Source organism: Trachinotus anak, unplaced genomic scaffold, assembly GCF_046630095.1.
Source record: "Trachinotus anak isolate AG129_WGS33_773 ecotype Australia unplaced genomic scaffold, CSIRO_AGI_Tana_v1 ptg000014l, whole genome shotgun sequence".
NCBI lineage: Eukaryota > Metazoa > Chordata > Actinopteri > Carangiformes > Carangidae > Trachinotus > Trachinotus anak.
Genome location: NW_027273865.1, coordinates 5542240 through 5564924, shown reverse-complemented (window position 1 = coordinate 5564924; position 22685 = coordinate 5542240). Strand labels below are relative to the sequence as shown.

Below are 22685 nucleotides of genomic sequence, written 5' to 3'. Positions count from 1 at the left end.
TTTCACCCAGTTGAGTCCATGACTCCATGAGTCAAACCTTCAGAAATATTGGAAAGTTAGAAAAATAGATATATTCTGTTTCAGCATTGCACTGGTGTTTAGTGTCTACATTTCAACCCCTCCCAGGAGGGGAGTATGGAAATGTACCAGCCTGAGGAAGACAGAGGAGCTTTAGATTTAGAACAACAGACATGGTATGTCAAAAAATGTTCTATGATAAAAATAAAATGTTTGGCATTTGATGCAAATAGGCACCAAAGCACATATGTGTGTACATATACATACATATCTGTCACAAAACGTCTGTAGTAGTGAAATGCGTGTAGACAAAGTTTGCACAAACACAATGAGAAATGCTGATGTGTGTGGGGAAAGGAACTGTTTTGAGGACTGCATTCAGATGATATTTCTGATGTGTGAACTGCATCAAAGCAACTGAGAAAAACTGGAATATCTCTAAAAACTAAAGTAACACAAGGACAATTTGATCTACTGTGGGTAACTCAAAACATAAACCAAATTACATCAAACTTTCACTTTGGCTGAAGAAAATCAAACTGAACATAAATATATTAAAAGCTGCAAATCAGAAACAGTAACCATGCAGAAACCAGGAAACCAGTTGTTTATTGGAAGACAATCTCAGGAGCAAAAACCCAACTGATTACATTGAATTACTCGAATATGACATCATATACATCTCAATACCTTAACAATACTGGCCTTAAAGGCCTCCAGCTTCTCCACAGTCTATACACTTGTGTCCAGTCCTGATTCATTCCTCCACTCACAGTCAGCAATTTCTTTCTCTGTGTCCAAAAAAAGTGCTCCATTAGTTTTGGCCGTCTGCAGCACTTATGGCCCTCAGCTAGTAACAGAATAAATCAGCTCAGCTCAACTCAACTCTGTCCCCATGTGCATACAGTACTTACAATCATGCTACAACATGTACTGCATTTGGTGCTACAGAATGCTTTAAGTAAAAATGACAGTAAAAGACAAATGCATCCACAACATATAAAACCATGATTTTCCCCGGTAGCCCTCGATGATATGATTTCTGAGGTGAAACTGCAAAAACGTAGGCCCCGAGACACCAAGTAATATTCACTGTTAATGCTTTTTTTTTTACTTCAAATCATAAATATTTACAGGGTCTAGAGAAAATAAAATCACTTTTGGGGTATTAATGTTTAATTCACTGATAAATTGATGCCTGCAATAAGTTGGCACTGGCTAAAAAGTTGAACCACTGATGAAGCCTAACACAAACTACCAATGTATTCTGGTCAGTGTATATCACTGAAAATTTAACTCCAGGAGTTTTCTTCTTTTACACATGTTGAAAGACATAAGATCATAATACAGAATGAAGTAACCACAGACATTTTGATGCTGACGATAGACACCTTGTCCCCCCCCCCCACATAAGACAGAACACAGCTGTGCCTGATCAGTTCTCCAGCCTTAAACAACAAGGTAGAGAGGTGGCACAAACAGGAATTATGGCAACGTCACACTGAAAGTTTGTCAAAGTCAGATGGAGGGAGAAACAGTCCTCATGCGAAACTTGCATCATTTGAACAACCAGTTTAAAAAAAAAAAAAAAAAAAAAAGGAAAACAACCATTTCCCACAAACAATACGCGTATCACTCAGATGCTCGCAGCTCATCTCTTTGAAACCCCCTCCGTCTTTTCTTGAGAAGACGAGGATCTTCTGCCTCATCAGTTGTGGCTCAGGCAGGCTGTGTGTCAGCCGGCAGCTCTTGAAGATTGGCCTCTGGTGTCATTGGTCCCAGTGAAATTGGCCGGGTGACTACTGCTTCATGGCGTTCTTGATGGTCCACCTCTGCCCGGAGCAGGGCTGCAGGACCAGCAGGTGGCCGAAGTAGACGTTAGCCGGCACCACCTCCAGACAGCGTCCTGTGGCTCTATTAATGATGGATTCGTTCTGCGGGGCGAGAGGACAGACGGCGTGCTGGTTTTAACAGCTTTTACAGATGGCCTGTGTGTCACATGTGACAAGAGCCAGGCCCGATGTGGACAGGTGTTTTTCTCATACTCCTCTCCGGTAATGTATTAATTACGTGTTATAATCCATAATAATGAACACAAAACCTTTTTGTTTCAAAAGTGTAACTACATGACACTTGAAATAATGTGTATCTAACAAGTTAATTTACTTTAGTAATTGCCACATTAATTTTGAGTCATTAATAACACTATCACCATAAAAAAGACCACTGCAGGAAACAGAAGCTGCGTTATCTGTGTGAGCCTTTCCTCCACAACAAATACAGCTGAAAGCTTTGACTCTTTAGTTTTTAAAGTTCCTCAGGTGGAACTGAACAACTGATGGAAAAATGATTTGCAACACTTTTTTGTTTACAAAGAAAAGAAACAGAAACAAAAAATAAATGCTGAGGCGAGGGTACACGTCTGCTTAGGAATGGGCTCATTAGTTTCGGGTAGTTACAGCAAAAGCAAATGACAAATTACTTTGACAAACACAATATTTTCTCACTTAAATTTTGATGGAAATTCTCTAAATCTAACTAAAATGACCTCACAAGGTAAAAAGTCTGATCTGATTTAAGGCCAGTAGTTACGTACTCTCTCCCTCGCCTACAACAGCCGTTCCACTTAAACAAACACACAGTTTTCTGTCTCCTCCTTACCTGAGAGAAATGCCATGTCTTCTGCTTTACGTTGGTCACTTTATCACAGTTGAGGAGCTGAGGAAAGCTGCTGATCTGATCGTCCACCACGCAGCGAGTGTCCTCCCCGGTGCTGCCCAGGGGGCCCAGGAACAGCTGACCCTCTTTGGTGTAACGTCCTAACTGAGGGAAAACACACACACAGCGCACGTGCACCAGTCTGAAGGGCGTCACCAATGTGGCGTATTGTGTAGCACTTTTTTTTTTTCAAACTTTCCCCAACAGGTACATTTTTATAACATTATACCAAAGCTAATGTGAATTTGTGAGCACTTTGGTGAACTAATGTGACTAAGCATGCAGTAACTAACCTGCAGTAAAGGCCTGAGCTTTATAATAACACTGACTGTCCAATTTCCTCAGCCCATCTAATAAAAATACGACAATTTGTTCACATTCATTGTTCATTCTAAAAGGCTACAAGTTATTAGTCGAGCTGCAATTTTCTGAAAATTGCACCTCGTGTAATAACTTTCAGCCGATTGTCTTCAGAATCAATGCGCTCGTGAGTCTGGAGGGAACCTCCCTTTGTTCTTCAGGCTGTCTTATCAGTCTGAACTCCAGTGTTGCTGAAACAAAGTCCCAGCACAGTGAGATCTCAAAGATTAGTCTGCCGACTGAAATCCCAGTGTTGTCTGGTATGGAAACACAGGAAGTGACAAAATAAAACTCAAGAGCAACATAACAGAACTTACATGTGGTGAGACAAACTCTGCTCACAAGCCTCTCTGCCACCAACTTCTTTAACTATTGTTTTTGACAGGTTTTCTTTACTTTTACTTCCTGAAGTCCTAAAACTTGTTGCTGAAGTTTTCTGTCCATATTGGAAGATACGGGTAAATACAGCAGTGAAAGGCAACAGCTTTAGAGAATTAACAGTTTAGGTCTTTGCATTATTTTGGAAATAATTTCTAAATTATTAGAAATGTACAGTAGTCTCAGTTATTTACACTCTACTGGCCTGTAGCTGAAAATCTGAAATACAAACAGCAGCTGAGCCACTGTGGAAGGCAGCACTACACCTTACAACGTACAGCTGGCTGGAAATCCATTAGAAGAAGAGAAACCCGCTTAATTTCAGCAAAGCTAAAACGATGATTATTTTGTTAGCATTCAACAACTACAGCTGTAGTGAGACTTTGACAGTATGCTAGACTCATCAGGTAAGTGTTCAGAAATGTGGCTCCTGAAATTCTTAACACTAAGGTGAGTAGAAAAGTTAACAATAGCAAAATTAACCTAAACTGATGATGGCTGATGATTTGATCAGTCTCTCACAGTATTGCCCCCATAAAGACTGCAAAGTCTTTACAACTGTCCTGTGTTTGAAGTGCATAAGGAGGTGTTGCAGGTATATTTTGTGCACCCTAAAGGCCACTGAAGGGTGCAGCTACCTGCAGGAGGTGTGAGTGAGAAACTCAAAACTTCACTCAAAATGAATCTTTTGTAGAAAAAGTTTTTTTTTTTTTTTGCTGCACTCACTACCAGAACTCAAGTTATATATTATATTTTACCTTTTTATCATTTAGTGCTAGAGCCAAGACCTGCCTCCATGACGCACCTGTTTACCACTGCAAGCTAAAAAAAGATGCCCCCCGGGCCGAAGGGGAACTGACATTGGCTGACTCAGGACTTCAGCACAAAAAGTGCAACACGTTAAGTTTTGATCCTGACAGCAGAACTTGCTCCTCAGAGGGTTTCAGCTGAGACTGTGTGAGAAACAAGGCTGTAAATCATGTCACTGGTGAAACACACTAATGAGTTGTTTGTGTTTTCCAGAAGGAAGCAAAGATAGCGGGGAGAGCTGCACTCTGTGGACATGTAGTTGAGTGTGTTGTGTCCGTGTTGTACCTGAGGACCCCATCCATGACACGGATGCAGCGTGGCCGTGTGGTTCTCCTTCATGCCCTGATCCATACACAGATGGCTCACCTTAGAGTTACGAATCTGAAAACAGAAAGTTTTGAGTCTCTGACTCAATTTCACTTGGTCCAAAGTTCTAATATTCCCAAAGAGTATTGAGGTAATCTCAAGAAACCATGGCCAGCATCACTCAATCAGAAGGACTGTGTATGTAACACTAAGTGCTTTCTAGCTGTCTTTTTGTTTTTGGGGTTGAGATATTTTTCAAGAACCCCTCAGGTTTAATTGTCTCACTCATCTGTCACTCATGTTTTCAGTTGTGCACATGCACCAAAGCTTCTCTTTCCTGCTTCTTACTCCTTCTTGTCAGTGTGGCTGCTGACTCACCTCGCCATAGAACAGCGTGTTGTTGTACCTCCTCATCTCTGGGTAAACATTGTCGAGGTACCACTCAAAGCTCTTACACTGTAGACTCTTCCTCAGGGCAACCCTCTGAGAGATGTCTCCATAATCAATACCATGGTTCTGTATGAGCACAACAAGTCATCAAGGGAAGCCTTTACTTCACACAGATCTGTTTTTCCTGAAATTTTACCACAAATGCCAATGATATAACACAGTAATGGTTTAATTAAAAGTTTGTACATTTGCTTGCTGGTGTAAAAAATGATCTGCTGTGCAGGAAGGGTTACTCTGTATATATAACCAGTACTAGTGGTTTATGTGCAACAAACAGCAGAAGAGTAGAGTAGTTAGTATGATCAGCCAACATAACAACGTTTGCTTTAAAAGCAGGACTAACAAAATCATACTTGTAGGAGTTGTTGCCCCCTCTCACCTCCATGGGGATGTTCCAGGCCAGGTAGACGTTGGATTTGTACTCATCCATCCAGACCTCAGCCACGCGTAGAGCGTTACGCCGTGTGTGGAAAGCTATGTTACTGTGGTAAGGTTTCTTCATCCGAGCAATGTGAGCCACCCTGGAACAAGGCAGCACCTCCATACTGCCTCCACACAGCCACACCTGCAGGTGGACGGTATTACAGAGAAGAGAAATTAAATTAAAGCTGCATTCATGTATTTTTGGCCACACGGGAGAAGAAAAACAAGAAAAAGGAAACAAAGCAACACTGATATTTTAGATTGAGTTGTTTTTTCTGGTCAATAATACTTACTCAGCTCTTGAGAAAAATGTCTCTCTCTTTAGATCTTTCACCATCTACCCTCAGCTGCCTGAGCTAAACACAACAACACAGAGCTGCAGAGCTGTGTTTTAATTGTGCAATTTTGGCACAACACGGGACACTCAATCAGGTTTAACATAGCAGACTTGACTAATCCAGTCAGAGATTTCATTCTTGTGTAGGACTGTCAAACCGGTCTGAGTTTTTCTGCAGTGCAAGAACATTATACTGAGATCTCCTTTCCTTTGTCTTAGCAAAAACAACAAAATAACCCTGTCGAACAACAAACTCTCCAATCTCTCAAAATGAACGCTCCCTTCCCACTCTATGTGACCTATTTATCTCCATTGCCCTGCTGTGAGCTGCACACACAGGACTGGTCCTCCAGGACTCTTAATGGGGCCTCATTTATCAGCGGTGCCAGCTGCGGTGGACACTGCTCCACTTAAACCTACAGGAGCAAAGAGGGAGCAGGAAGGAGAGGAAATTGGGTGACACACAAACCCTGATGCCCAGTTCGATGTTCTCCCCTCCATAGACGTCCATGCCAGAGTCGAGCAGCCCAAGCTCGCCGAAGTAATCGCGGTTAGCCACGAAGGAGCAGCCAATCATAGCGGGAGTCCTGCAAAGAGGAAAAAAACAATAATAAGAACTGTGACACTGAGCCTCTGCAGATGCACGGGTGGTGTGTGTGGCTTTGGGTACGTAAATCAGAACCTTTGTCTGTGTGAATGTGTTTTCGTGTGTATGAATGTAAATATTCAGTGTGTGAATCAGCATATTTCTGTGCATGTCTAAGTGTCACATATACCCTTTTACACCATTTTTTTTTTTTTTTTTTAAACGTGGGTAAACCTGCTAGAAAAGATGAATTAACTTCTTTCACACTGCCAGACGAGTTTGCCTGAGAGGACGCACGCAAGTTCAGGCACCAGTGCACACACACAGATGCAGGGGAGAAAGAATGAGCTGCTAGCTGCTGTGCAAACCGGTAAAATGGATCTGTAGTGTCTGTAAATGTCGGAGTCACTGTGTGAGACATTTCGATCGATGTGTGTTTTTGAAACTTATTTTGGGGCTGCATTCACTATTTCATCCCCGAGTACAGTGTAGCAGAAGTGTTTCTTCAGCACCGTGCTGTTACACCAGAAAAAGACACAGCAGATCGGTAAAGGGGAAAAAATTAGTGTGTTCACCTGGGTGTTGTGTTCACATCAATGCTGACTGAAGCCAGAGCTGATAAATACCCACATCTGCTGCAGAGTCAATTGACCTGGGTGTGAATGCGATTAAACCCTTTTCCATTGCTGACAGACGCCTGATGTTCGCAGATCTTATTGGGTTTTTTGACCAGTGGAAAAGGACCTTTATTTTGTGCATTTTCATTTTTTAAATAAAAATCAGAATTTGGCAGTGTTTATCTTTCATTTCAAAATATTGATGAAAATCAGCTTTAACAACTCTTCTGGAAACATGATAATATAAAAATCCAATTTGCAGTACAAACACTGTACTTTAAGTATTTATCTTTTCTAATTACTTGAAGGAGTCTGGTACTGGATCAGCAGCTTATTTGTTGTTTTTCTCACCCTAAGGGGACCTTCCTCAGAACTTTTGATAGTGTGGGACAAACAAACTGGGTAAAACAATCTGCATCTTCAAAATATTTCCAGTCTTTTTTATTAAAACTGCAGAGTACTGATAAAAAGTGAGCCTTTGTGCATGCAAATGCAGACCAGACTCTGCATCCTTGGAGGTGAGATCCTTGTCTGTTCTTTTAGCAAACTAACATAGAGACAATCTCCTTTGTTGCTTCATATGAGTGTGTGTTTTTATAGGCGAAGTAGGCTCGCCTGATGGGAGCAGACATGTCCCCCTCGTCCCACCACTGTTTGGGCGGGTTGATGTACATGCACCACAGCTCCCAGTTGTAGCCATGGCCTGAGTTCTCGTAGCGTTCCACCTCGAACGTGTCGTGCTTGATGTTGTCAATGGAGGGCAAAATGATCCTCTTGTGGTCCTCTTTTATTCTGGCCAGAACTGGCTCGGCCCTGACAAAAGCGTAAACACACACACGTACACACTTTAAAGACACAAACTAAAACACAGACGGCTTTGCTTAAGATCTCCTCTCTCTCACCCACTTCAGTCAGTTACAAAGTCCCTCAAGTTGAACCAACTTTATTACTAATTCTATTTGATTCAGCTCAGTGCAGCTCTGGAGGGCATGTGTCTATTTATGCTGAGTGAACTGGGTTGTGTACATAGTCTAAAGTGCACATTGAGCTGGAGAACAAATAGCAGACCTACAAAAAGGTGTCAGCGGGGTGTGGTGAAATGCTGTAAGCATTCAAGTGTTTAAATCACAGCAAAATCAGTTTTATCTCTTTAAAAGATTCCTCAGATGTACCGTTATGACTTCCCAGCTTTGTCCTACATCATTGCTTGCTTTGCATTGCATGTTTTATTTGTTATTTAATGGTGTATAAGGTGTGTCCTTTTAATCCTGATTCTACAGGCTCTTCCCTACTCCTTCTCTCCTTATCTGAAAACTTCTCAGGTGTGAAATTGCTTTCTGTGTGTTCGTTTTCTGCTGGCTCTGCTATCCTTTGTCCTCTCGCTCAATGAATCTGTAAAGCCCTTTCAAACTGTCTGTTAGAAGTGATACGTAAGGTCTATTATTGTTGTTGCTGTTATCACAAATTGTAATCCAGTGAGTCTTACACTATTAAGTTTGGATTACTGGTTTCCAGTATTCATGAAAAAGATGTTTTCAGAGGATCCGTTTTCATTCAGGCATCATTCTCTAAAGAGTAGATGTCAAATGTTATCCCATTCAGATTCCAGACTTACTCACCAGGATGGCGTGAACTCCACGTGAGCATCAAAAAATCCTGTCACCTCAGCAGTGGCCACCTTCCAGCCCTCGATTCTGGCCCGGATCAGTCCCTCTCTCTTCTGGTTCCTGACGATCTTCACCAGGCCGGGGTAGCGCTTGTTGACATACTCCTCTAGTGGTCCTTTCAGCTGCTCTGCAGTCCGTAAAATTAAGATTACACACAGGTTAAAGATGGTTAGAGAGAGTGTCCTGAAATCTGAGATCACAGCATCATCCTTCCTGCTGGCGAGTCCTTGAAGAACAGAACGAAGCCCTGCCAGTTCCTACACACACAGCAGCTGACCCTGACCTTTGAGCTCCTGAATGAGAGGATAAAATAACAGATTGTTTCTTCACAGCAGTTAAAAATATCACATTTTAGACTTCTACCTGTCATCATACACAGAGTGGGGATTAGAGGTAGACAATAAAACTTACATTATCATTTCAAAACTTCACAAAAGACATCTACATCTTTGGAAATCTGCGCAATAACTTGACTCTTTGACATGTCTGAACTCAACCATATATATATCACTCCTAAAGAACTTGCTCAAGTGGGTGAGAAGCTCTGAACTAAATGTTTAAAATTTGCAGTCAGTAAATTTTTCAACACAAATGCAATTTTTTATTTCTATATCCATGTTCAGTTGTCTGTGCTATTTTTTTGAAGTTTCTTTCAGAGGTGCTAAAAACCTGTGCATGTGTATAGGCTCTACATACCATTGGATTTATTATACCCTGAAATAATATGCATAAAAACTATGTGCATAATAAATCGATACATTTTTTTTATGAAGACGTGAGACATTCATGGGCAATGACCACTACGAGCTCACCACCGTGATGTACACCAACTACTGTCACTGCCATGTCACCCAGGACTGACACACACACACACACACACACACAACACCACAAAAGGCTCAACCACAGGCACACAATGATGAATTTCTATAAAAATAACACACACAGAAACAGAAGGATGACACAGTTCTGTTCTCTCTGTTCCCCATGGTGCTGTTTTGAGCTCCAACAGTTTCCAAACACACCAAAGGGAGTCGACGGCTTCCTGAGCGCCAACAACTGCTCCACCTTTGATCTTTCAATCAACTTATCCTTATCAGCCCCCCCCCCCCGACCCCAAACACTCAAAACCCTTCTTCCTCTGCATCACAAACACAACACACACTCACTCACTCACACACGCCCTTGGTAATGAACTCATTCCCCATGCTGTGTCTTCTCTCTCTCTCTCTCTCTCTTTCTCTCTCACACACTCACACACACACACACACTCACACACACACACACACACACACACACACACACACAACTATGTACAATGCGAGGCCATGGAGAAGGGCCACTCACGCAGGCTGTGACAGTGGTGAGTGTTATTTGTTTGCGTGCCTCCTCCCCAGCACCGCTGCACTCCCTTCCCCTCTGTGATGGATAGCTGGCTCTCTGCCAACCAGCAGTGTCAAGTGAGAGACACTGCTGGTTGTGTCTATGTTCCACAGACACTTTTTAAAGGGTGAGGCTGACAGTCTTCTATGTTTTTGTCTTTGTCAACGAACCCAATGAAAAAACTAAAATTGAAAATAAACTGATTGTACTAACCACTCATACAGAAGTGTACTATATGACATACAGTATATGTCCCTATAGAGTGATGTTGCCATATATGTTACCTTTGTATAAATATATGAAGATGCAAGTTTATTTACTTGTTTATTTATTTGTTTACCTATAGAAAAATGTGTATGTTGTACATATTTTTTAAAAATGTCTATATGATGCATTTTTAAATATATATTTTAATGATACATGTTTAATTTATATATGGAAGTTTATTACAACAACATATGAAAATTTGGTACTCTTATATATTTTTCCCATCTCTTAATTTTAAACATGTCTAACTTCACATTCTAGGACAGTGGACTATTGGACCCTATTGTATATAACATACAACATATATTGACAGTCCTTGGGATGGATATATATTTATATTTATAGAAAAGTTTGATATATAATTTTTTGCATATATTTTTATTCTATATATACATATATATTCTATATATACATTTCATATATGGAAATTCAATACATGTACATATGTTACACTTGTGTATGGGAAATACTGTTTGTGTAGCCAAAGCCTGCTGATATGGAAACTTTTCTGTACCATAAACCTTAAACCAAAAACTAAAAAAAAACTCATCAATGAGTCATTGCACATGGTGACATGTCGCTTCATTATCATTACCAGTGTAGTTTATTTTGATTCAGTACGATGTGGACTGTCCTGCGGCACAATTACACACTAAAGCAAAAACTTTGACCAAACAGATCCATTTGTAGGTAAAACCAACATTAATAGCACCTGCACTGTCACTAATAATCCTCCTTCTGACCTACATTGGTAGGTCAGTGTTGAACCACGTGGCCTGTCTGTAAACTGTGAAGGATGTTTGTGTTTCTTACCCATTTAGACTCATTTTAGATACGTTACCACGTCCCCAGATCTCAGCAATCAACTTGGTGAGTACCATGTAATGAAACTAGTCCCCAACAAATTCACTATTTCCTGCTTGAGTATCATTTGCTGCACCAAGATCTTTCAGGAAATTAATGATCCTTTTCAGAAAATGAAACCTTGTATTTGTAAAGATTTATGTCCTATGGGCTTCGGGCTGAGTGACAGGGCAAGGAAGTCAGAAAATATTGAGTGACAGAGTAACACATTGTTGGTTTTGGTCTTTTCATGGGATTTGTTGACAATGAGAGAATAGAATATAAGCAGGCTTATCCTTTAAAGCCTCAACTATTTCATCTCTCCCTTCCCGTTTCCTCATTATTTGTCTTTGCTTTCCGTTCTGTTAGGTTGCTCTCTCTCTTTTTCTTCTGGATATCCATTGCCTTGTACTCTCTCTCTCCTCCTGTCTGTCCGACCTCATTTATCTCAGAGCCTCTCTGTCTTTCATCCGTTCCCCCTCTCTGCCACTTTCTCTAATAGCCTGGTTTTCTCTCTCAGCCTCTCCTTTCATTCTCAGATGCCTCTACATTTCTCTCTTCTTCCTCCTCTCTCCTTTTAACTTTGCTCTCCACTCTTTTACTTGTCTGTCTTTCCTTCAGCTTCATCCGTTCTTTTCTAATTTCTCGCAAACACTCGTTGCTTTTTATTTTTCTCATACCTCCTCTCTCCTTTTGGCTCTGCCTGGTTTCATCTCCCTCCCCTCCCCTCATCTCTCTCTCTCTCTCTCTGTCCCTTCATCTCACACAGCCCCACTTGGCAGCCCTTCCCAATAAATAAGCCGAGGACATCTTTCCTGTGGCATCCAATTGTGGCACTCCACCTCTATCTGCCTGTCTGCCCTGCGAAAATTCAGCACGTCATCAGTCACCTCAGCAAATGCTGCTGCTCAAAAGCAATGACCACGGCTTTTTGTCAAGGAGACGCTCATCATTTCGTCATGCCAACAAAGCACAGTTACAAGTCTGGGGCCTTCGTCCCATTAGCAACACTTTAGAGAGCAATATAACGGCATGTTCACAAGCAACACGTGTGCACCAAGTATGAACAGAAGCTTTATGTCTCTGGGGTGTGTAAATATGTTTTTATACCAACTCATAATATTCTAGAGATGAGAGGCAAATTATGCAAATATTCCTTTAATATGGAAACGAGTTCAGGATGATGCATAAGCGATTATGCTACATGAGGTAATGATAACATATCTGCAGGAGTTTTTTCTGTACCACACTTGATTAACTTTGTTAGTTGTCTGTATTTTGTGGAATATTTGCTTTCTGGCAGAGAGAGAGAGAGAGAGAGATGATAAGATTGATACCACACTCATATCTGTCCTATAAATATCGGCTGAGAAGTGTAACTTCCAGGAGCCCATGTTGGTTGGTGAATTGATGCTTTTATACGTCAGATTTTGTACAGACTAGAGTTGCACGATCTTATCCATAGACAGATCCTCCCATCATCACCCTGTGAAACTGCCAATAGCTGATAAGATTGTCTGGGGGTGGGGGGGCATAAGCTATCAATGATGGTTCTGATGATCGTCGATCATTTAGAGCTTCAGAGGTGCTGCTAAGTGCTTTTTTTTTTTTTTTTTACCGTTGGACAGTGCCAGGTGTTTCTCCCTGTTTCCAGTCTTTATGCTAAGCTAAGCTAACCGCCTGCTGGCTAATGCTTCCTAATGACCATGCAGAGGAGAGAGTGGGACCAATCTTCTCATCCAACTCTTGGCAGGACAGCAAATGACAGTATCTCTCCTTTGAGGCCACTATTTCATTGCAGCATCCTTTACATTCCTCTGATGTCAAAATCCGTTTGAAGAAGAATAATTCAATAATCCAACTGAAAATTGGTCTATGAGTTGCTTTCAGCCTCTTCATCTCATCTACACATCATGGGGATTTTAGAATTGATGCTGATACGTTTATTTCAGCTACTAGTCAATGTTTTGTGCTCTATAAGAATTTCTATATTCAAAAATGTTTCACTCAAACTTTTCAGTGAAACCCTGGAAACTAAAAGCCCTCTCAACACCTTGAGGTCACATCTACATTTACTTATTTGGAAAATGCTACTTACAAGTAAGGGAAATTACTAATGTTTCAGTGCAGTAGGAGACCTTGGCGTAAGTATTAAGTACTGCATCTATTTATTAAATACAAGGAGATTTTGGGCTGCCGCATTCTGGTCCATCTGCAAGTGTTTTGCTGTGTATGAAAGGAGGCCTGCCAGAAGGACATTGCAGTAGCTGAGGCGAGAGATAACCATGGCCTTGACCAAGAGCTGGGTGGCGTACTGAGACAGGTAAGGCCTGATTTTTGTGATGTTGTACAGTGCAAAGTGGCACGACCGGGAGATGGTTGCAACATGGTCAGAGAAGGATGACTGGTCATCAAACATGCCATCCAGGTTTCTTGCGACCTCGGTTGGGGTAAGATATGATGAGGCAATTTTGATAATGATATAATGATGAAGAGACTGATTGGCTGGGATGACAAGGACTTTGGTATTAGAGAGGTTTAGATGAAGGTGTCATGATCCTTGTCAAGGCTCCAGACATGTTCCCTTTTTCCTTTTGTTTCCACAATTTTTCCCCTTCCCTTGTGTCGTCTCTCTCTCTTTTTGTGTGTGCTTGTGTGTCTCTGGGCATGGCATTGCCTTCGGCTCCACTCTACTCCTCCTCCTGACTACTGCAGCCTGCACACCTGCATTCCATCATCTCAGCAGCCCTGCGGTACTTCATCCCTGGCTTTGCAGTCACTCTTGGTGGAATTGTTCAGTCTACCTGAGTGTGATGCGTCTAGGCCCTCTAGTTCAGTCCAACCACCCTGTGCCTTGGGATCCTTCACCTTGTGTCTGTCTGCCAGTTCTCGTGTTCCATCCTGCTCTTCCTCCCTGACAGATCCAGCGTTCTGTCACTCACCACCTTTCTGGCCTTGCTGACACCTCATCTGCACTGCAGCCTCTATCCCAAAACCTGAACCCCACCATTCTGCACCTTCCTGCCCAAGATGCTCTTGACATTTAACTTGCACCACTGAGTCCATGTTCTGCTTTGTGGTCCTTAAAGAACATTTATTGGTTATAACAGAACAATCTGGCCACTAATGGACCCAGCAGAACCTGATTCTGTGCTCAAGATATAAACGAGCCAAGGTGCGCTCCTTGGACAGCATGAACAGCAGTTATGGAAATTTGCAGAAGATAATCTCAGGTTTCACTCATTTGTAATCAAAATAACAACAATGTCATCTCAACTCACACAGATTACTTCTAGTCAGGCACCTGCTTGGGGACCAGAAAAAATGTAAGTTGTTCTTGCTCCAGCTTTTCCTTGTCTTTGGCCAGCAGCCACTAACCTATGCTACTGCTAAGGCTAAGATTTCTTACCTGATGGGGCTTCTAAGAGGAAATGCTGTCTGGAATAGACCTGTCCTCTCATATTCTGCTTTCATGTCAGAGCTCAAGAAAGTTTTTGATCATCCTGTGAAAGGAAGAGATGCAGATTTTTTGTCTCTTTGCCAGTAGTGTGATGGAGTTCTCTGTGGATCCAGCTGGAATGATGCAGCTCTCCAGGGGGTGTTTCTCCAGGGATTAAATGAACAGATGAAGGATGATTTAGCAGTTAAGGATGAATCTGACTCTCTTCACACTTTAATTTGCTGTCCAATGGCTCCCTCAGGTTTGGAAAGCTTTTTCTCATGCTCTTGGTGCCACTGTGAGTTTATCTCCTGGTTTCCACTCTCAAACTAATGGGCAGACCAGGACCTGGAAGCATCTCTGCCATGTAATGCTTCCAGCACTCCCTCATCCTGGAGCAGTCAACTGGCCTGGATTAAATATGCACACAATTCCCTTTCCAGTGCTGCTGTTGGTATGTCCCCCTTTGAGTGTTCTCTGGGTTATCAGCCTCCTCTGTTCCCTGTCCAGGAAAATGACACTGCTGTCCCTTCAGTCCAAGCCTACATCTGTCTCTGCTCGGTTTGTCCAACTGTAACCATCATCTAGTTGATTCTCGTTGTATCCCAGCACCTCATTATCAACCAGGTCAGAAAGTTTAGCTTTCTTCTAAACATATTCCACTGAAAACTGACTCTAAGAAACTCTCTCCCCGCTGTTTGAGATCATGAGCATCATCAACAAATCTGTTGTTAAACTCAAGCTGCCTAAAACTTTTTCCTTGTTTCCTTGTTAAAACCTGTGCATGTCAGTCCAACATTTATTGGTTATAACAGAAGGTGGCATTCCTTCATCCATGCAGATACACCAGAGAGATCAGCACAGAGACCGTGGGGTCGTCTGGCAGAAACGACAGGTGGAGTATGCAGAGAAGTGGTTGCTGGCTGAATGTTTGTACATGTTTTATGTAACAAATGTTGTGATAAAGCCATTTCTGATAGATAAATGTAATAAAAAAACATTTCATTGCAGTTTGGGAACACGGAACACCTCTGGTTTGTAAAAAGACCAAATCTGTGCCTGAAATTCAAGGACATAAAACTTCAATCCACATGTCTCCTTTACCAAATGTCAAATTGTAACCATTTGTCATAGTAATAAGACACATGCTAAAAACCAAAACAATAGGATATAAATAGGGTGAACTGCAAATTCTACAAAGTCTGAAGCTGGCTTTGTAAACTCTTTTTCATCATTTGGTAATTGGTAACACTGACAGGACATTTTTAGTTAAATGTTAATACATGAAATAAACATATCATCACAAATCAATATACTTCATTCATCTAGAACTTGAGTGAAACATTTTTTACTCAAACAAGTGACACTAGACTTTTGGTTTGTTGACTTTTGCTTCCTCCGTCATTATAGTAAGAAGTTAGGCCATGTTTCAAAGCCAGAGGCATGCTGGGAGCATTCTTTGGTATCCCTGCTGTTCTGCACTCTTGTCATTTATGGGATAAAACTATATTTTACTTAAGAAATAACAAATCAGGAAGAAACATTTCAAAGGAAACATTTTGTCTCTACTGACCGTCATCGCTATTGTCATCCACCAAGATGATGTCTTTGAGCAAGTGAGCCGGTGTGTGATTGACAGCTGAGTGGACTGAGCGCAGGATCACGGACAGAGCCTCGTTGACGAAGATGAAGATGAGGGAGATCTGGGGGAGGTCCCTTGGGTAGCTGACCTTTCTGCATCTGCAGAGACACATGCAAACACACCACAGCATCTCTAAAATAAAACCCTTTCATGCATACCTGTGAAGCCTGCACTCTGGGCTTTGCACGCTTCACTTGTCCGCCATCATTGCTGTAAAAGAACAAACTGCCTCCATGGAGCTGCTGACATCTTGTTTGATGAGGCTGAAAGGCCACAACCACGTGCTGCTTCCTGTTCAGCTATAATCACATGGATTATTTTCCCCCAAATTGGCCTATTCACAGTGTGTCTGCTGCAGATAGGACGCCTATTTTTACTGCTGGTTTGTTTAAACAGCTCTGATGAAGAGGAAAGAGGCAGGGTGAGGCTCGGGCTCTAAGTTTAGTAAGAGTGGGAGCAGAAATGCTTTCCTTTACTTGTTTTCTTTTTTTTCCCTCTTGTTTCCTTTTATCAATAATTTTATTTTCATGGGAAATGAAATGTTAATTAATCTATAATTAATCCAGTGTTTGCATGAAAATTCTTGAGGTCAGATGATGCTTTTTTAGGTTTTTTTTTTTAAGTTTTCCACCAAATGACAAGACTTTCAGAGACTTCCAGACAACTTTTTGGAACAAAAGAACATACATTTTCTGAAAAGGCAACTGAGATTGAAGAAGCGCGCCAAATGAAACCAACCAGCAGTCCAACAGTGTGTAGGGAGCGTATTAAAAACCTCTGAAGGATTCTGGAGAAAAACACCCAACAGATACATATCAGACTGGTATAGGGAATATACACTCACCGGCTACTTTATTAGGTACACCTGTTCAACTGCTTGTTAACACAAATATCTAATCAGCCAATCACATGGCAGCAACTCAGTGCATTTAGTCATGTAGACATGTTCAAGATGACCTGCTGAAGTTCAAACCGAGCATCAGAATGGGGGAGAAAGGTTATTTAAGTGACTTTGAACGTGGCATGGTTGTTGGTGCCAGACGAGCTGGTCTGAGTATTTCAGAACTGCTGATCTGCTGGGAAAATATCCAGTGAGCAGCAGTTCTCTGGGTGAAAAAGCCTTGTTGATGCCAAAGGTTAGAGGAGAATGGCCAGACTGCTTCAAGCTGATAGGAAGGCAACGGTAACTCAAATAACCACTTGTTACAACCAAGTCTGCAGAGGAGCATCTCTGAACGCACAACACGTCGAACCTTGAAACAGACGGGCTACAGCAGCAGAAGACCACACCTGTCAGCTAAGAACAGGAAACTGAGGCTACAATTCACACTGGCTAACCAAAATTAGGCAATAGAAGACTGAAAAAAATGCTGCGTGGTCTGATGAATCTCGATTCCTTTCGACATTCGGATGGTAGGGTCAGAATTTGGCATCAACAACATGAAAACATAGGTCCATCCTGCCTTGTATCAACAGTTCAGGCTGGTGGTGGTGGTGTAATGGTGTGGGGTATATTTTCTTGGCACAGTGAGTATGTGAGCATCGTTTAAACACCACAGCCTACCTGAGTTTTGTTGCTCACCATGTCCATCCCTTTATGACCACAGTGAACCATCTTCTGATGACTGCTTCCAGCAGGATAACACAACATGTCACAAAGCTCAAATCTTCTCAAAGCAGTTTCTTTAACATGACAATGAGTTCACTGTACTCAAATGAGTTCCACAGTCACCAGATCGGTACTAGCAAGGTGTATCTAATAAAGTGGCTGGTGAGTGTCGGAGTGTACATAACATCCACAACGAAATGTCACAGCAATTATGATAATGAGTAAGAGCAGGAGGAGGCAAGGATGGTGAAAATCAGGGCAACCAGTAACAGCAGGAGCATGTAGGAGAGCAGCATGAACGATTACAAGGTGTGAGCGTGTGAACTTGCCACAGTACAAGTCACATCCTCATGACTAATATTGACTGTAAGAGTCAGCTGATTGGCTGAAGCCTCCTCTTTTTACATTTCTGCACTGCAGTTTCATGTTACTTATCAGCAAATACATACAAAAACCGGTTGTATAAACTGTATGTATCGGTCCACTATCACTACATACTGATTAGATTTGGACAAACAATGTGATTTTCCTTAAAAGACCTTGAGCAAATGTAGAGTACGTCCGAAAAAAGTACAATGTCTCTTCTCTATACTTGAGGTTCAACATTTGATCTTTGTTTCTCTTCATCTCTTGCTCTCCTTTTCTCTCATTTCATCACCACCTCCGGCTCTGCAGTGTAAAGGGACCTTCAGCCAAACATAGCAGACTCCTCAGACTCCAGCTTACATGCTGCTGCTAAGCCTGAGGATATCACACCCCAACACGCTTCACACGCCACTTTGATCCCAGCAACATAAAAGACCCCCCGAGTGACAAATGAGAGCAGTGGATTCTGATTCCTCCACCCCACCACCACCAAAACACACATACACACATATACACAAACACACACACAGCTGGTGGCAGCCATGGGTCGAGGGTTTTCTCATCATCACTGACTTTCAAACAGAAGGGCTGTTACTTGCTTAACAACTTACTTGCAATGTGGGCCAGAGACAGTTCTCTTAAAGAGAGCGTTTATGGAGAAACCTGTAAACCTGCAACATGCATGATATGCACAATACACTGCACACAGCTATCTGGAGGAGCAGGAGTTGTGTGTATGTGTGTGTATACAGTTGGACCTCTGTGTCCATGCACACATGCCTGGAGACCAAGAGCCAGCCTGACAGTGTGACTTCATCAAATATGAGAGTAAAAAGCAGCGAGGGAAAAGGAGACTAAGGAACAGTGAATGTGCCACCAAACCAAATTTTTCATTTGTGCAAATCGGCATGCAGGTTTAGGACTTTCATATAGAAGATGCATGCTCACGTTTTCATCCCAGTGTTTAATGGCAAAATCAATCTATTAATCTATCTGTCTATCTATCTGTCTATCTATCTATCTATCTATCTATCTATCTATCTATCTACCAGCAGAGCCACCAGGTTGTAATGTCTGTGTTTCATACCTGCATGAATGTGCTTGGACGTGACTTGTCCACTGATTGCCCCACAGCTGTGAATGATCCACTTATTGTGAAGCTGAATGAAACAGCTGATGCCAATCAGCCAATGCTAGAGGATCTTCGGCTGCTCTGCCTGAGCCATCACTCTGCTCCATTTCAATTATTCATCTGCAACATGTCAGGGCCTGTTCAGACCTTGCATTAACATCTGTCCCAGGTGATCCGATAACAATTGGACAGCTGTAAATGCAGGTGTGAACGCACCCAAGATGCATTCAGGATGCATTTGAGATCTGATCCCTCAGACCACATTTGGAGGTGGTCTGGACCACATTCCTTTAGCGGTGTGAATGCAAATTCATCCTGGTCACATTAGTGAAGGGCTGCCTACACTACTGACATCCTCTGCCACAGTCTAATTAGTCCCAACACAGTTTCATAAGATGAACCGAAAATATTTTACTATTTCTAATCGCTGTGCCCTTATTTCACTGTAGAGCTGTGTGTGGCGCATTGATTTGCTCAACCCCTCCACACTGTTCTCTCTTTAACACACGCACACACACACACATATACAGAAGCACATTGACAATGGACCTGACTTGTGTCAGATTGGCTAAAAACAACACAGCATACCTGTTTATTTGCATATGAAGCAGGAAAGTGAGATCCGATCACAAGTGGTAATTCGAGACTCATGTGGAGACGCAAGTGTGAACAGACGAACTCAGAGCTGATCACTTGCAATCAGATCACTGAAGACGCTTGTTAATTCCAGGTCTGAACACGGTTTGGTTTGTCTGGTTAGTGTAGAGTAACAGTTTTCACTACAAGTAGTTCCAGTGCTAGGAACAAATCCTTCTGAACAATGTTAGTGCCATAAAAAATAAAACTCCATTCATCTCCATTGTTCTGGGTGGCAGGAGAGACCTCATAGACAGATCTCATCTCAAATCCAAAACCATCTGTAAGATTAGATACCATAGAGGCACATGGGAAGATGTTTTATTTAATTTCTGTGGACCAACCTTGAAAGTGAAATTTAAAGTTTCTCCAACTAACATGCACTCACTTGCTGGGCCGGTGGTCCGGTATGGTCCGATCCAGAGAGATTCTGTCACTGAGGTAGGCGTTGTAGCCGTACTTCTCCCTCAGGAATTTAGCATCGCTCTCCTCAGCTGGAGACAGCGTGGCAGGGAGGCCGCCTTTACCACGACCCCCGAAGCCCTCAATCAGGCCCAGAGACTTGGACAGACCTGGGCGAGGCAAACAAGGGAAGATTACATGTCAGGATCCTTTAGTCTGGCTCAGTCACTCTCCTCTAAAGTAAACTGCTCTGTGGCTCACAGCTAATAGCCTGCCTAAACACAAGCTGTGTTTGGCAAACATCCTGTTTAGGTGGCAAACATCCTGCTTAAGTGTCCTGGGAGCCCTGAATCCCAAAAAGCCTTCTCTGTAGTTGACCCTGACCTCTGAGCTGCCTGGGACATACATAAAGAACCACAAAGAACTACATACTTAAAGATAAAGAAAAAGGGAAAATAAACATGTACATTGTGAATTCTGCACCTAAACTTAAATTTAGTCAGCTCGAAAAGTTGAAGGAAAAAATTTATAGACAGCAAAGCAAAGTTCAAATTGTGGCCTTTTCACAGATTTTGGATAACCTTGCATTGTTGTGGTAAAAAGAGCAGCCTAATCCATTTAGTTCAGCTATTTAAATACAAATTTGACACTTTTGCAGGTATCTAAATCTAATTGTTTTAAATGCAAATTAATTAACATTTTATTGTTGATCTTGGCTTCCTTGCTGCAGAGGTTAGATCAGCCTATTCTTGATAGTAGGTGACAGCTTCTTTAAAGGCCAGTGATTTCTAGCACAGTGCTTTATCCTGTCAAATGAAATAATGTGACAGGTGTCTGCACAGAGGGAGAGGCTCTATGAGAGTAGTGAGACATTAGACAATATTAAGGGAATCCTTCAGAGCCTCAATCACTATTTTCTCACATTTTCATGTCAGGGCCCAAAGAGAAAGTCAAGAAACGTCAGAGGGCATTAACTTTTCCTTCTTTTGCAGATTCCTTAGGGGTCAAATCAGGTTGACATATTATTTCAGTGTGAATGTTACACTGCACTTTACCGTTTAACTGCCTGTACACCACGTCCTCCAGCGAGCTGAGCCTCTTCAGCAGCACCTCATGGCTGATGCTGGGCCCCTGAGCCGTCCCGTTGCCCCGGGGCCTCTTCCCGTTAGCCGGAGCCTCCGGACCGGCGGCTTGGACGCTGCGTGTGTTGCACTTGGCCCAGAAAGTCATGAACCCAGCAACAGCAAGCACGTTCAGCACCAGTAAGACCCTCCATCTTCTGAACACAAAAGCCATTAAAAAGTCACCGATGTCCGGGGCACTTGAAAGTGATGGTGGTGGTGGTTGTGGAGGGGGGGTGGGAGGGGTGGGGGGGTGGGTGCAGGAAGGGGGAGATGGGGAAGGGGGGCAGTCTCCGGAGAAGCCGTACGTGTCACAGATCCAGGGCTCCCTCGGTTTGCGATGTGCAGAAAGCTGCAGGGATCATTCAGCAACCGGGACCTTAAAGACAAACAGCAAAGAGCCACAGAGATGTTACTGCAATTCTGAGCCACTGGACTGATCTCTTGTCACAAATCTGCTCTCTTACCATTTGGCACCGGGGTTATTTTAGGTTGCATCCCCCTTCTGAGAAAATTCGGGGCGCCTGGCCATCGGTTTCCATCCAGCCAGATTTCAAGATCATGCACAGAAGATGTATAACAAAGACCCTAGCATATGTTGAGCTTGAGGAACAGATCCTCTTAAATAATTAAACAGAGAGGAGATTATCAAGTCGGTCTCTTTTTTCCCTTCCTTCGCGTCTAACAGAAGTCGGCAGTGATGCGACTGAGGAGCCCTGCGCGCAGAAAAAAATAAATTAAAAAAAATGCTCGGAGATGCTGAGGGAAAAACCTTCTGAGCGTTCAGTCAAACCCTCCTGCTCCCTGACAGCCTGTTCTCACGTCGCCTCCCTCCCCGTCACACGTTGTGATGATCACAGTGAGATTCAGCTGAGGAGGCTGCGCGGCTCGGGAGATGCAGCTTCCTCCGGTGAAGCTGGAGATGCTCCGGGAACGCAGCGGCAGCGGGGAGGAAAGACGTCCCAGAGCCTCGTTTTCTCGCATTCTGTGAGAAAACAGCCACGGGTTCCTGTTATTCTCTACGCCCCTCTTGTTTGTTGTGCCCTGTTATTTCCTCTTATTCTCCTTATAACGTACACACCTCTTCATAAGGGCGCGGAGAAAAACGTGGAGTGGAACCGGCGACGTTTCATTTAACAGCAGGTCAGGGGTGGTGGGTGGGGTGACTTCTCATC

General features: G+C 42.6%; 1 protein-coding gene across 3 annotated transcripts; it reads right to left on the bottom strand.

Annotated features, from left to right (window-relative positions):
- Positions 1–608: 608 nt before the first annotated feature.
- On the bottom strand, positions 609–22655 carry galnt17 (polypeptide N-acetylgalactosaminyltransferase 17). 3 transcript variants are annotated; one of them, XM_071496458.1, is made up of 12 exons: positions 21978–22655; positions 21445–21889; positions 20376–20559; positions 16176–16342; positions 8623–8797; positions 7619–7816; positions 6270–6387; positions 5420–5605; positions 4969–5106; positions 4570–4665; positions 2680–2841; positions 609–1952 (listed from the first exon to the last, which is right to left on the bottom strand). In XM_071496458.1, exons 2-12 carry the CDS (start codon positions 21683–21685, stop codon positions 1818–1820), a joined length of 1800 nt encoding a protein of 599 aa, XP_071352559.1. In that variant the 5' UTR covers positions 21686–21889; positions 21978–22655; the 3' UTR covers positions 609–1817. The 3 variants fall into 3 exon arrangements, with proteins under 3 accessions (XP_071352559.1, XP_071352560.1, XP_071352561.1); XM_071496459.1 differs by lacking the exons at positions 20376–20559; positions 21445–21889; positions 21978–22655 and adding an exon at positions 19168–19302; XM_071496460.1 differs by lacking the exons at positions 16176–16342; positions 20376–20559; positions 21445–21889; positions 21978–22655 and having other exon boundaries at positions 8619–8790.
- Positions 22656–22685: the final 30 nt, after the last annotated feature.